This window comes from Theobroma umbraticum, unplaced genomic scaffold (assembly GCF_002168275.2).
Source record: "Theobroma umbraticum cultivar Fairchild unplaced genomic scaffold, ASM216827v3 scaffold_146.0, whole genome shotgun sequence".
In the NCBI taxonomy this organism is placed as follows: Eukaryota; Viridiplantae; Streptophyta; class Magnoliopsida; order Malvales; family Malvaceae; genus Theobroma; species Theobroma umbraticum.
The window spans coordinates 2,237,465-2,253,681 of NW_018397265.1; the positions used below are offsets into that span (position 1 = coordinate 2,237,465).

Sequence of the window (16,217 nt, forward strand, 5' to 3'; positions counted from 1 at the left end):
GCCATGCGTAACCATACTCTTAAACCTATTCTTAAAATACATAGATCAAGCTTTATTCTTTAAACGAACTTAAAAACTATTTAGGTGTGTTTGACTCTTAAAATCAATTTGACTTTTCACTTCAGCTCTTTCTTTCATGCTTCTTTGCTATCATCAAGTATCAATTAAAGTATGCTTGCTTTGTATATACGCAGCTGAAGACTTAATGTTTTGAAAAGCTTTGTGATTATTTATAATCATGAATTTGCTTTTCAGACATTTGAATAATTTTAGGAGGATCAAAACATGATATTAGACAATTTCATATGCTTAAGATCAAAACTAAGATATCATGCAATTTTATCAAATTAAAACATAAGATGTTTAGTGCTAACATCAATAAAAGATTTTTATTCAAGAATAAAACCAAAGATAATGAACTAATTAACAAAATGAATAATGATTAAGGAAATATATATAGGAATAAAATCAAGAATTAAGACTAAGATATGATAATATATGATTATTTGGTACCGTTCGTTGAATAAGCATCAGGGTTGCTAATCTTTTACCATGCATAACCATACCCTCAAACCTAATTTTAAAATACATAAATCAAGCTTTGTTTTTAGATGAACTTAAAATTAGTTTAAGATTTTGTCGAAAAAAAAAAATTAATCAAATGGTCAATCACATTGAAATAAAAGACTGGTGGTGACTTCAAATATCTATGTTGAAACGGTCGAGTTCTTGAACCCACATATTATGACAATGATTACGTGACTCCAAATTTCAGATCGACGTGATCGAGTTCTTGAACCACACATCTGGATATGCTTATATAATATTTTTCAAGCTTCACATTAGTACATTGTCAATATTACATAAGTATAAATAACAAGTAATATTTTGATTAATTAAATTAGTCAAAAATCGATTAGAACAACTTTAATCAAAAATAAAACTATAAAAAAAAATTTAAATAGTAAGAGATTTTTTTGAAGCTTGTGCCATTTCCATTCTATATGAGAGGCAGGATTGTGTCTCAATTCTTAATCATTGGGATAGTTTTCAACGACCACATTCTCCGTACACTCCCAAGGGAAATTTTGTGGCCTTCTGCACCTCTGCTCCGTCCGCTTCCAAGATTGCTTCTAATTCCCTTATTAGAAGAGGATAGTCAGAATAACAGCCTGCAATTCTTGTGTCCCAATAATCACGACACCCACGAATAGACCTAAGAGACCAAGAAATTGTAACGAAGGACTGACTGTATGCTATGAAAGGGTAGGTTTAGATCTGTCTTAAAAGGGAAGGCGGAAGGAAAGGGCATCCCAAATAATAAGGTGCGCACAACTTCTTCTTCTTCTTCTCCTTCTTTTTTCGTAATTCAATGGCATTTCGATTTGTGATTGCTGCCTTGCTTGGTTGGGTTATTGTAAAATCATCTTGTGCTTTAAGCAAAGCAATTTGGTCGTCGCAGCTGTTTCATTGCACTTAAGACTCACTGAACAACACTCATGGTCCCATGCTTGAGCTTATCTTCAAATTATCTCTCCGAGAAAATAGCATGCAAAAAGTATAGGAGAGGCATCAAGAGGGGTTGCATTAAAAGGCCTCAGATATTACCTACTGCATTGAGAGATGGTTTTGGCCTACGGGTTTTTGTGCTCTCCGACTTGCATACCGACTATCCAGAGAATATGGCATGGGTGAGGAGTATCCCCGCTAAGAGAAACAACAAAGATGTTCTTCTTGTTGCCGGTGATGTAGCAGAGGTGTTTGATAATTTTGTTTGCACCATGTCTCTCTTGAGGCACAGGTTTGAATATGTCTTCTACGTACCTGGAAACCATGATCTTTGGTGTCGTTGGGAGAGAGATGATGTAAGAAAAATATATGTTTTTTTTGAGAAAGAAATTTAAGTTCACATGCTTATATGCAGATGTATTTATGGATATAATCCACGTATATTTACTGTATGAATAAGCGATTTTGTCACATATTTAAACAAATTGCACCTTCTTTAGTTTCTTATCATGTGTTTACTTGTGAGAATTGGCAATTTCGTCACCTAGCCATACCGGAAATTTTGTCAATGCCCTCTTGTCTTTCTGAAAGCTGCAGCCTGCAATTTGGTCTCAGTTCTTGTCACTTAAGTTTCTGTTTAATTCTAAAGATTTCCTTCCTCATCAATAGATGTGCATAATTTCTATGATATATATTTTACCTCTAACATCTTTGATGGTCATAGGAGAAAGTATTGTTATTTACCGAATTTCATTGCTCTATGTTTAATAGTGCCACCGTGCCTTATTCTTGTTTTCCAACTTGTTTCTGTTATATTGCAGTGCTTCTTTGCTGCTTATATTAATTTTCATCTTAAAGTAAAGTAGTATGGTTTTGTTTTCAGCTTGATTCTCTTCAGAAGCTGAATAAATTGCTTGATGCATGTAGACAACTTGGAGTTGAGACCAATCCAGTGGTTATAGATGGCTTGGGAATTGTTCCTTTGTTTTCTTGGTACCATGAGGTGATTACTTCATAAATGGTTTCATTTTGATTTTCTTTTTTATTTTTAACTTTTATATTCCTTGGTTGCTCGACTGTTTGAAAGTTGTCCCTTTTGAAATTTAGTTTGATAAAAGTAATTCTTTGTTTGTTCTGCAATTCTTACACTGCAGAGCTTTGATAGGGAGGAGGACATAACTGGGATTCGAATTCCGTCTTTGGATATGGTGATTCACTTTCTTTTACCCTTTTAAGGTGTTTGAAACCTTTTTTTGGTGCTGAACTGTAATGCTGTTCTGTTTACTTTTTCACTGTCCAAGGATGCACAATAATTATAACTTTCTTTCTGGAGTTAGAAAATATTGTGATAATACTGGTCACAACCTTAATGCTTATAATAAAAGAAACCATTGTTTATATGCCCTCTGATAATACTGAAACAACCATGGAGAATATCTGCAGTACCTACAGCTTGAAAGTGTTAAATTTGCATGAAAAATGAAGCAGCATCTCTCACTTATGTGATCATTGCTGTTAATGAATTTCCAAACTATAAATCTTTAATAGTGTAGTATCATGGCTGACCGTAGCCCCTTACTCTTCATTCAATTTGATGAAGACATCTTGTACAGTCTGCATAATTAACTGATTTTTGTTTATAATCTCTGGCATAATGTAGATTGTTTTTGTACCATATGTTGGTCAATCACATGGTAAGACAAGTTTTCTTATGTGTTGATGTCCACTCATTGTCTTTTATTATCTTCCATCAAAATTTGTTTGATGTTTAGGCATTTCCATCTTCATTCATATCTCCAAATGTTTTGGAAATTTTTTACTATCTTTTTCCTACTTGCCTTTCCTTATTTATTTTCTTTTAATTGACTATTTTTGTTATCATGTTTTCTGATTTTTCTTTGGTGGAGCATGAGATAATATTAAATGCATTTGCTCGTAATGTATTTTTTTTTCTTTTTGCTCTAGGCTTGCAAGGACTTTCGTGCATGCAAGTGGCCTTGCAACCTTTCAAACAGGGACACCTCTCTTGCTTTATACTTTGATGCAATGAATGAAAACAACCAAGATACTGTGAAGCAGATCCAGAGGACTTGTAGCCAAATAATAACATTTTCTCATTTTGTTCCTAGGTTAGCTGCATGCTCATTTAAACTCTTGATTTGTTTTAGCTAGTTGCTTGCTGATTCATAATTGCTCCTTATAATTTGTAATGTACCAGCGGTGGCAAGAGGAGGATAGTTTTGTTAATTTTGGTTGGAAAGCATTGTTTTGAGAGAGAAATAGGATGAAATTTATGAGGATTTAGAGAAGGATAGAAATAGGTAGGTACATGTGAAGGCAAGAATGATCTGGCAAGCACCAAGTACATATTATAGGGAGAGTACAATTGATTATAGTTGTATGTAAATGTTAACATAAAGAAAATGAGTGAACTATTTAAAGGTGATTGGGAATGGTGGAAACTGTGAACATGAGGTTTTCTAGTTGCTGGAGGGAGAAACTAGAAAGAGAAAATAATCAAGCTATTCTGGGGTTGCAACCTATTCTAAAACATAACCTGGATTTAGGAGTGATTAGGAGGATTAACTGACAGTAATTCGGATTTCATGGAACACAGCCTCGTTTAGGAATCCTGAGGAAACTAAGAGGTGTGATAGTTATTTTTGATTGTCAGATATATAGGTGTCAGTAAAAGTTTAAGGAAATCAGAACTTAGGTAAGCTTGCTCAGATTTAAGTTTAAGGAAAACAGAACTTAGGTAAGCTTGCTCAGATTTAAGAAAAATTCTAAACACATTAAGCATAGGATCTAAACACAAAAGTAGATGCCATTAAGGTGGGGAGAGGCATTTTTACACTATTTAAGCCCTTAGTAATTTGGAATGAACTTGGGGAGTGCAATAAGGGAGGTTATTTAGGAAAAGTCTTTTGAATTGGAGACTGGAGAGCCTTGTGGAAGAGACCAAATATTATGTTAGCTTCCATATAGTATTTCTTTATTATTCTGAATTAAATAATTATTTTACTTTTTTCTATAAAGTCAATTAGTTTATTGTAAAAATAATTATTTTAATTGAAAATAAAATTTAATAATCTGCATTAAGTAATAAGGAATCTTGCAGAATTGTTGAGGTTGAAGATTAAATATTTATACTGTTTATTTTTTTATTCTCTGTATGCTTTCTAAACAATTGGTTGTTCAGTAACTTCTTTGTCTTGTTAAAAAGCCTGAGTAATTAGTTGCAACTGAATGAGAGAAAAGGAATTTGAGAACTAGCTGCCGATATTTATAAAATTATACCAGGATATTGTTACCAGAGAAAATATCAGAACTGCTTATTTATGTAATATAATTATATCTGTTTGGTCATTACTTTTTGTCTAACAGCATAGTGGATCAAAACTTAATTTCATCATTACTTTTGCACTAGATGTCTTTGAGAGGACAGCCAAAAGAAGAAACCCTCTTTCCTTCTTTCTTTCACTGATGCAGCTGATTACTTCTCTTCTGCTCTCCAAGATTTTTCTGACCTCTTAAAGGAAAAAAAGAAAAAAAGAAAAATAGTCCTTTTCTGAAAAAAAGTGTCCTTTAATGTCTTCATTGTCTTGTTCTTCTTTGGCTGATGGTGTTGGCCTAGGTTTTCGAAAAGTTTTATCGTTTGGTGGTTCCTTGTGTGAATTTGACGTTTTTAAGTCTTTTCTTCTGGGTCATTGGCTTGTTTCCCTTGACTATTTTATCTGAGCTTTTTTTTGTTCCTTTTTGTTGCGGTGCATCTCTGTTTCTGTATCCTTTAGCTAAGCTGAGTTGGTTTCTGTCAATCATGGAGATGCTTAAGAGCTATCTCAAGAACTGACAGAAGAGTTCATGGATAACACTGGACAACTTGATGGCGAAGAACAACAAAAGGCTTGTTTTTAGTTTATGTTTCTTAGTGGTATTGAAGAGGAACTCAAGCAACTAAAGCAGGAGAATGATGGATTAAAAAACCCAAAAAAGGAAATTCATTGAGCAAAAGAAAAAACTAGAATCTTGATTGAAAGAGACGGAGTAGGAGAAGAAGATATGGATATGCAAAGTTCACAGCTTGGCAAAAAAATTAACCTTTTACAGCTACAGAACTCTCCCAATGGCTAATCCTTTTCAGTAGAGGCTTTTGAGTTGAAAGCCAGAATGAGAGATCTTGAGGGCATTCAGTCAGAGATTAAGTGTAAAATCATTGAATTGCCGCAAGAAAACAAGAAGTTGTAGCAAGAAAAGGAAGAGGCTAAAATGCAAGTGCATATTTTGGAACTAGAAAACAATTGGTTGCAGCATATTCAGTCATCAAGATGGTCAGAAAAGGAAAAGCAAAATTTGGAAGTCAATCTCACCTTGTTGCAAAAGGAAAATCAACAACTTCAGTATCTCAAGGAGTATCAAGATAAATTGGTTTTCAGCTAGAAGATTTTGTATAACTTAATCCCATTAGTAGTAAAGAAGAATGCCTTTGGATCCAATTCAGGCATGAGAAGGATTTTAGAGTTTATGCTCAATGTAGCAAAAATGGTCATTAAAAATCCTTGTGTCAATCTCCCCCATAACTAAACATTACTCTAGGTAACTACCCCAAGCTTCCTTTCTATATTAAAGATTGTCAAAAAAGAATTCAAATTGTTGATAGCAAAAGTCATCATACTGCTGATTCAAGGCAGAGGTTACCACAAATGACAAGAAGAATTGCAAAGACCTGCTCTGTTGATTCTCTGGTTAAACATGGAAAACAAGATGATAGTGGTCATCCAAATTGTATGGTTGAGAAGGCCTCCAAATCTGATGATTAATCACTGGGTGAAATGGAAAAAATCATAAATACAGCACATTTGCTTAATAGAGAACAGCAAAGGATGCATGAATCCCTATAAGCCAATTCACATGGTGAAGGAGAAATTATTGATATTGATGAGGGTGGGATTGCAAACAAAAAGTAATGGCACAGCATTTGCTGTTACAACTTTGGAGAGTAGTCAAGAATATGGTGTAAAACCATCAAATCCAAGAAGTCCACTCTCCTTCAAGCAAAGAAATTCATGTACGAAGTTAGGAAAGGTTCTGCAGAACTCTTAATTGGACACATGAGAGAAAGGAAGTTGGAACCCAGGTTGGGGCCTTGTTTTAGGAAAATGGGGAACAAGCTTGAGGAAGTTTCAATAGCTATGCTGGAAGAGCTAAAAGAACTTCATACTTCAATATCATTTGAGCAAAAACAGTAAACCAATGATGGGTGGTGAGCTATAATCTTTGGAAGAAATTCTGCTTAGAATGATTATTAATTACCAATATGGTGCAAGCTCTTCATACCTGGAGTTTTAGCCTTCTATCTGTTTTCCTTTGACTTCACTTTTATCTTGCCTTATTTTGATGTTTCTTGTCTGATTTCCTTCCTATCTTTTACTAGTTTTGTTCTTGTTTTTGCTGTTTTCTAATGAAATTTTCTTGATTCAGTACTGAAAAAGGAAAGAAATCTTTGAAAGGAAATACATTATACTAATCTACCCTTATCATCAAATATTTTGTTTACTTTTTAATAGATTGTACAGTACTTGTCACAGATGGTTTAAGTTTTTCCAGTAAATATCATGTATCAGTGAAATTGTCTGTCTTGGCAAATCATGTTCACAGCATGTTTGGTCAACAAAGAGTTTGCTGTTTTTAAGATTCAATTTCTCTGTAATTACTGGTAAATGAGCTTCATATCTTTGAAACTCATTGAGGCACATTGGCAGTAAGGAAAACTTTAGCCTATTGGTTAAACAAAAAACTTTTGTTAATTGGTTGCAATCTCAGGTTTCCAATCTCTCTAAAAATTGCTAGCTATCTGCTGATACTAAAGACCTCCATTTAATTCTGTGTAGGTGTGGACATTTTTTCTTCTTTTTAAAGAACAATATCATTGCATGATTCTTTTTGTTGTTAGCCTGAACCTGAAAATTGTTTATGTCACCATTAACAAAGTTCATATAGTTGGTTCCACATATACATTGGGCAAGGTTTTAGTGTTGCTTGTATATATTGTTCTGCAGGCAAGAGCTTTGTCCAGAAAAAAGAATGCTGTTCTATCCAAACCTCCCAAAAATCATTGGCTCTGATTGGCTTGAAGATCGTATAAGGTCTATACATGGGATTGAAGGTAGTTCCTTTGCATGTCATGTGTTTGGCCACACACATTTTTGCTGGGATGCCATAGTGGATGGTATAAGGTATTATGATTGTAACCTTTTTCACCAATTTAATGATTTTTCTTGAAAAATTTTTATATTAAGTACAATTTATGTGGCTAGGAAGGATAGGGAGATTATTCTTTTGTTTAGTCTTTTACTACTTTCCGGTTTGCACTAGATGGTAACAAATAATAGTAACACTTTGTTAACATGCAGTTGAGGATACTGTTAGGTTCTTGTCATTAGCATTCTTCATCCTCCATCACAAAGAGAAATATTTCGTGTGAAAAACTATGGGCCTGTTTAGTTTTAGAAAATGTTTTCTATTTTTTGTCCCTATTTTTACATTATAAATGATCAATGAATCATGGTAATAGCTAATTCGGAAACTTTGGTTTTCGAATTTTCTATAAAATTAGAAAATTATCAAAAGTGGTTTTTCTACATTTTAACTACACTTCTTATCCCTTGTTTTCCTTTTCAAATTTAGTCATTTATCTTATCGTAATGATCATATTTAAAGTGTAAATGAAAATGGAAAATATAAAACATTTTCTAAGATTAAACCTGCTCTACGTGTTTCTAATTTGATTTTCTAATGGTTGCATAAGTGACATTAATAATATTTTATCATAATTGACATTTAATATCTTAAGTATGTTGAGAATTTCTATTGTCATTTGGGCAAGTTTTTAAACTAATGATTGGTCATTGTAACACCTTTTCTGGAATGTCATCTTTTCGAGACTTGAGAAAAAGAATTGCTTATTTAACTAAAAAATGTTCAACAATCATGTTCTTCTTTTTCCTTTCTCTTACCGACGCCTCTCCCTTTCCTCTCACCGGCGATAAACAGCCCAAGAACCCCAAACTCCAATCGGTGGTACCTCCCCAAAAACTCTAAACTTCAACCGGTGGCACCTTTTTCTCCCTCTCTCCCTTAATCCAGCGGCGCACCCAAATCCTCTTTTTGTCCTCAAGTCGCCCTTTCCAAGTTTTCAATATGAACCACCACCTTTGGATTCGAATTGTCCTTTTCGAATTTTCAACTTGAATCCCTTCAATTTTTTTTCTTTTTTTTTTTATTTTTTTCTCTTTTTTTTAGGCATAGTACTTCTTTACCGCATCTCCATTTATCAGATTGGACAAGTCTCTCTCATCCATGTTGGTTAAAATTAAGGCCCTTCCTGAAAAAGCCTTTTTCACTATATATGGCATTTTACCAGTTCGACGTCCATTTTCCTTGAGAATCCTTCTGGTTACAGAGTATTCTTTTGAGGACCAGCTCTCTTTCTCGGAAATGCCTAAGATAAAAATTTTTTTCATATGCTTGCATCATCCTTCGTTGGTACATTTGATCATGGCAAAAAGCTACAAGTTTTTTTTCCTCAATCAGATTTAACTGTTCATAACAAGAGCGGACTTACTCAGTATTTTTTAATTTTTTTTCCATTAACACTTTCAAGGATGGGATTTTCACTTTAATGGGTAGCACTACCTCCATTCCATATACTAATGAGTACGAAGTTGCCCTCATGGAGGTTCGCACAGAAGTTCGATATGCATGTAGGATAAACGGAAGTTTCTCATGCCAATCTTTATAAACTTCAGTCAACTGGTCAATGATCCTCTTAATATTTTTATTGGTTGCCTCTATCGTTCCATTCAATTATGGACTGTAGGTTGTGGAGTTATGATGCTTGATTTTGAACATAGCGCAAACTTCTTTTACTATCGCACCATTCAGATTACTTGCATTGTCGATAATGATTCTTTCTAAAAGTTTATATCGACTTATTATTTCTTTTTTGATGAACTTACATACGACCTTCTGTTTTACATTAGCATAGGAAGCTATCTCTACCCATTTTGTGAAATAATCAATGACCACCAATATGAACCAATGTTCGTTAGAAGCCTTTGGCGTAATTTGCCCAATCACATCCATTCCCCACATCGAAAACGGTCAAAGGGTTGTGAAAACGTGCAATGGGACTGGTGGAGCATGGATTCTATCTGCATAAATTTGATGCTTATGGCATTTTTAAGCAAAGTTTATACAGTTTGATTCTAATGTTAACCAGTAGTACCCAGCTCTCATAATTTGTCTAGTCAACATATGTACATTAGCATGAGCTCCACAAGTTTCCTCGTGGACTTCTTCTATTATTTTGTTAGCCTTAGTAGCATTCACACATTTCAGGAGTACTTGATCTCAACTTTTTTTGTAGAGTATCTCTCCGCTGAGGAAGAAGCCCATTGCTAATCTTCTAAGAATTCGTTTGTCATTTTTCGTAGCATTATCAGGATATGTCTGGTGTTTTATGTATTGTACGGTATCATAATACCATGGTTTACCATCCATTTCTTCTTCAATATTCAAGCAGTGTGCAAAGACTTCATGGATTCCCAAATTAAAAGGACGTACATCGAACGCTTCATTTATTTTGAACATGGCTCCAAGGGTGGCCAAGGCATTAGCAATCTGGTTTTCTTCTTGAGGTAAATGATTGAAGCTGATTTTTTTGAATTGTTTGCTTAATTCTGTAATCAACTTTTGATATAGAGTCAGTTTAGAATCCTTTGTCTCCCATTCTCCTCGCATTTGACATATCACCAAAATAGAATCTCCATAGACTTCTATTGTGTTAATCTTCATGTTGATTGTCGCTCGTAATCCCATTACACATGCCTCGTATTCTGCCATATTATTGGTTCAATTGAAATTTAATCTTGCGATGGCTGGATAATACTTCCCATTTGGAGATCAAAACTGCCTCAATTCTGTGCCCCAAAGCGTTTGATGCTCCATCAAAATAAATCTTCCAAGGGCTAAGTTTGCCCGACTCTTCATTTATCTGCAAAATGGACATCAGATCTTCATCCGAAAAATCAAAACTTACGGGCTTATAATCATCCATGGCTCGATCTCTAAGGAAATCGGCAATGGTGCTCTCTTTAATGGATTTTTGGGACACGCACACAATATCATATTCAAACAATAGGACTTGTGATCGTGCTATTCTCTCGGACAAAGATGGTTTTTCAAAAATATATTTGATGGGATCTAATTTTGCTACCAGTCATGTACGATACAACATATATTGCCGGAGCCTATGAGCAATCTATGCCAGTACACAACACATCTTTTCAAGTGCTGAATGTTTGGACTCATACTTGGTGAACTTTTTGCTTAGATAGTATATGGCATGTTCTTTCTTGCCTGTTTCATCATGTTGCCCCAGCACACCCCATAAAATTCTTATTCACCGTCAAATACAAGATTAGAGATCTCCCGATTATTGGTGGTACCAGCACTGGTGGTTTAATGGGATACTCTTTGATTTTATCAAAAGTTGCTTGACATTTTTCATTCCATTCTCCCAGGTCACGCTTTTGAAGCAGTTTGAAAATCAGGTCACATTTAGAGGTGAGTTGGGATATAAATTGAGCAATGTAATTCAACCTCCTTAAGAAACCTCACTTCTTTTTGTGTTTTGGGAGGTGGTGATTCTTGGATAGCTCCTATTTTGTCTAGATCTACTTCAATCCCTTTTTGGCTTCCTATGAATCCCAACAATTTTCCAGACGTAGCACCAAAGGTGCATTTTGCAAGATTTAGCTTAAGTTGAAACTTTCGTAATCTCTCGAACAACTTCTTAAGATTAGTAATGTGATCCTCTTCCCTCCGAGATTTTGCAATCATGTCATCTACAAATTCCTCTATTTCTTTATGCATCATGTCATAAAATTAGGTTACCATGGCCCTTTGGTAAATGGCGCTTGCGTTTTTTAGTCCAAACGGCATAGCTTTGTAATAGAGCGTTCCCCACATGGTTACCAATGTCATCTTTTTCATATTTTTAAGTGTCATTTTGATCTGATTATATCCAAAGAAACCATCCATAAATGAAAATAAAGAGTGTCTTGTTGTGTTATCCACAAAGGTAACGATATGTGGTAAAGCGAAGCTATCCTTCGAACTTGCTTTGTTCAAATCCCTATAATCTACGCACATTCGAACCTTTTCGTCCTTTTTGGGGATTGGGACTATGTTAGCCACCCACTCAAGATACTTGGACACCTCCAAGAACCTGGCATCAAATTGTTTCTTTACCTCCTCTTTAATCTTTAGCAACATGTTTGGCTTCATCCGTCTCAGCTTTTGTTTAATTAGTTTGCACTCTGGTTTCAATGGTAATTGGTGTACAACAATGCTAGTGTTAAGACCCGGCATGTCCTGGTATAACCATGTGAACATATCAACATATTCATAGAGTAGCTTTTTCAACTTTTGTCGTTCATCAAATAATAGTGAAGCACCGACTTTAACTTCCATTTTATCCTCTTCATCTCTCAAGTTAACCAGTTCTGTGGTTTCCTGGTGGGGTAAAATCATTTTTTCTTCCTGTTTCAACAACCTTGACAATTTTGAGGGTAAATCACAATCATTCAACTCTTCTTCATTTTCCAATTCATCAATACTGGGCATTTTTTCAAGATCAAAATTTTGATTGCTCTTTAAATTTTCTTCGTATTCATTATTTAGAGACTTGTAAAGAAGCGAAATTGGATATATATAGGCAATCATTTATTGGTTAAAGGAAAAATTATGAAAATGGTATGTGCAAGAGAGGATGATAATAAATGAGATGATGAAAACATTATGCTTGTTATTTATTTGAATGATTAAAGTAACAGAACGTCCATATTAAGCAATAAACTACTCTTAATGCCCTTGGGCATAGGCTTTTTGGTGAAATTGTTCATTATATTTTTAAAGATTTAAAGATGATAGGTAATTTCGTAGCTGTCCAATTGAGCAGCTCCTCTCCTAGCAGTACTGGATACACCATAGGGACCTTCTCATTAGGTTCTTCATCCTTAATCATGTGAATTGACAACTCATCAAACATCTGCAGAACCTGATTGATCTTTGTCAGTGCTTCGAGATAGATATACCCTGCGGAGCGAAAAGTCTCACATAAGTATGAAATTATCCTTTCTCCAAGTCTTCATCCTTACCTTCAAGCTGAACCATCCATTTGATCTTTTTTTGGGCTCTCAACTTCCTTCTCTCTTCTTTGGTAGGTTTATACCCCAAGCCGAACCTTTCTTCATTCTTGATCGGAATCAAAAGACGACTAATTCCTTTCAAATTCCTTCCCAGCCCCAGACCAACACAGTTCTCTCTTTTCACTGTCTGATTAACCCCCATTTTGGTTGTTGACAAGAGAAGAGTCGGTATCATGGTCCCTTCTCTCACGTAAGTAGCATTAACAAATTCAAAGGATCTGAAATAGCATTTAGGGACTTCTTCCGTCACTTATACATAAAGAGCGGATGAGGATTGCATGGCTAGTATGTCTTCTTCCGTATAAATTCTCACCAATTGGCCTTCAATTATGAATTTTTACCTTTTGATATAGAGAATATGGTACAGCTCCCGCCATATGAATCTACGGACATCCTAATAGACAATTATAAGATAGGGTAATGTCCACTTGAAATTGGACATTAAATATGTAGGGATCACTTTTCATTGGTATTTCTATATCACCCACTACTTCTTATTTGGTTTCATTAAACGCTCTCACTACCATGTGACTGGCCTTCATATAGGTCATATCAATTGGAAACTTTGTTAACGTTGAACGAGGCATGACATTCAAGGCTGAACCATTGTCAATCAACACTTTGGGTATGGCATGATCCTTGCATTTGATGGTTATATGGAGAGCCTTGTTATTTTCTCGGTCGCCTAGTGGAATTTTCTCATCACTGAAGGTAATAAAGTTTCCCACTGTGATGTTTCCCACAATATGATCTAACTTTTCAATCGATATATCATGAGCCACACATAAGCATGATTCAATACCTTAAGTAGTGCATTCCTGTATGCTTCCAAATTCAAAAGCAAAGATAACAATGAAATGTGAATGGACATTTTTGTTAATTGCTCTACTACACTATTCTCACTGTGCTTGATAAATTTGAGGAATTCGCTTGCTTCTTTCTCTGTAACAAGCTTTTTAGCCTTATTGTTTGGAGCTACTGCTGGTTCAGTAATTTGGTCCTTATAAAGGGTATTGACTTCTTTCGATTCTTTGTTTCCCTGTTTGGATTTTCTTTTTTCAACTTTTTCTGCCATCTTAGGAAAGTAACATCTCCCACTTCGTGTTATAACTCCTATGTTAGTTAGGTCTACAGAAGATACTTGAGAAGTAAAAAGGGTCTTGCTTAAGATATTACATTCATAATTTCAAGGAACAGCCTTTTCAATCTTGTATGGGAATGGGCTAGAAATTTTGATGGTGATACCATTTCCAACAACAGTAAGAGACGTATCATTCATCGGACTTCTTTTTTTTTCATAGAAGATGGTGAGAGGTTTGGGTTGCCCATACCAGATGAACTTGAATGCCATACATGAAGGGATAACTCGAAAGGTAAAAAAGAGTGTCAATGAGATTCAAACGCTAATGGATAGAGTGTTTGAGGTGTTATTCAAAATAAATATCATCATCCTAGAGCCAATGGACACAAAAGAATTAGGGCATAATCCCACTCACTCTTGCAAATTCTATATGTGGGCTGTGGGTCATTTTATTCAAAGTTGTGCCCGCTTTCGTTGTAAATTGCAAGAGTTGATGGATTTGTCAATAATTGAGTTTTATGTATAAAGCGAAGAGGATTTGGTTGAGACCATAAATGAAGATCCTTTAGCTGAAGTGGCATCAAGTTCATCTGGTATAGGCAAACCCAAACCTCTCACCATTTTTTATAAAGAAAAAAGGAGTTCGATGAATGACACGTCTCGTACTGTTGTTGGAAATGGTATCACCATCTTATAACTGTTGTTGGAAATTCCTAACCCGTTCCCATACAAGAGTGAGAAAGGTGTTCCTTGGAATTATGAATGTAATATTTTAAACAAAGACCCCCTTTACTTCCCAAGTATCTTCTACAGACCTAACTAGCATAGGAGGTATAACGTGAAGTGGGAGATGTTACTATCCTAAGATGGCAGAAAAGGTTGAAAAAGGAAAATACAAACAGGGAGAAAAAAAAATCGAAAGAAGCCAATACTTTTTCTAAAGACCAAATTACTGAACCATCAGTTGCTCCAAATAACGAGGTTAAAAAGTTGTCACGGAGAAAAAAAGCAAGTGAATTTCTCAAATTTATTAAGCACAATGAGTATAGTGTAGTAGAGCAGTTAACAAAAATGCCCGCCTGCATGTCGCTGTTATCTTTGCTTTTGAATTCGGAAGCACACAGGAATGCACTGCTCAAGGTCTTGAATCAAGCTTATGTGGCTCATGATATATCGATTGAAAAGTTAGACCATATTGACCGTCAAATACAATGGGAAACTTTATTACCTTTAACGATGAGGAAATTCCATTAGGTGGTCGAGGAAGTAACAAGGCTCTCCACATAATCATCAAATGCAAAGACCATGCCATACCCAGAGTATTGATTGATAATGGTTCGACCTTCAATGTCATGCCTCGTTCAACGTTAACAAGGTTGTCAATTGATATGGCATATATGAGGGCCAGTCACATGGCAGTGAGAGCGTTTGATGAAACCAAATCGAAAGTAGTGGGTGATATAGAAATATCAATGAAAATCGATCCTTGTATGTTTGATATCCAATTTCAGGTGATGGACATTACCTCATCTTATAATTGTTTATTAGGACGTTCATGGATTCATATGGTGGGAGCTGTACCATCTTTTCTGCATCAAAAGGTAAAATTCATAATTAAAGGCTAATTGGTGAGCATCTCTGCGGAAGAAGACATACTAGCCATGCAATCCTCATCCGCTCCTTATGTAGAAACGATGGAAGAAGCCCTTGAATGCTCTTTCAGATCCTTTGAATTTGTTAATGCTGCTTACGTGGGAGAAGGGACAATAATTCTGACTCCTCGTTTGTCAGCAGCAACCACAATGAGGGGTTAAACAAATAGTGAAAAGGGGATACCGTACTAATCTAAGGCTGGGAAGAAATTTACAAGGAATTAGTCGTCCTTGATTTAGATCAAGAATGAAGAAAGGTTTGTTTTGAGGTATAAACCTACCAAAGAAGAGATAAAGAAGTTGGCAGCCCAAAAAAAGATCAAAAGGATGGTTCAGCTTGAAGGAAAGGAAGAAAAATTAGAGAAAAAGATAATTTCGTACTTATATGAGACTTTTCGCTCCTCAGGGTATATTTATCCCGAGGCACCGACAAAGGTTAATCAGGTTTTGCAGATGTTTGATGAGCTGTCAATCCACATGATTAAGGATGAAGAACCTAATGAGAAGGTCCTTATGGTGTATGTAGTACTGCCATGAGAGGAGCTAACCAATTGAACAACTACGAAGTTACCTATCATCTTTAAATCTTTAAAAATATAATAAACAATTTCATCTAAATGCTTGTGTCCAAGGGCATTAAGAGTAGTTTCTTGCTTAATATAGGCGTTCTGTTACTTTAATCATTCAAATAAATGACAAGCA

General features: G+C 35.2%; 1 protein-coding gene across 7 annotated transcripts in view; it reads left to right on the top strand.

The window, feature by feature from the left end:
* The first annotated feature begins 1,018 nt into the window (after positions 1 to 1,018).
* Positions 1,019 to 16,217, top strand: part of LOC110422453 (uncharacterized) — a 20,107-nt gene continuing 4,908 nt past the window's right edge. Inside the window, exons 1-7 of one of the 7 annotated variants that reach the window (XR_002445720.1) lie at positions 1,023 to 1,325; positions 1,463 to 1,865; positions 2,393 to 2,512; positions 2,664 to 2,717; positions 3,475 to 3,638; positions 7,569 to 7,745; positions 10,091 to 10,208. Coding sequence is in view for 5 of the 7 variants with exons in the window: in XM_089784575.1 (XP_089640701.1) it covers positions 1,500 to 1,865; positions 2,393 to 2,512; positions 2,664 to 2,717; positions 3,475 to 3,638; positions 7,569 to 7,745; positions 13,329 to 13,371 (924 nt within the window). In the remaining 2 variants the exon portion in view is untranslated. Of the gene's footprint in view, positions 1,326 to 1,462; positions 1,866 to 2,392; positions 2,513 to 2,663; positions 2,718 to 3,474; positions 3,639 to 7,568; positions 7,746 to 10,090; positions 10,363 to 13,328; positions 16,151 to 16,217 lie in introns of those variants that run through there. The other 6 variants (XM_089784575.1, XM_021436372.1, XR_002445721.2 and 3 more) reach the window with 6 other exon arrangements.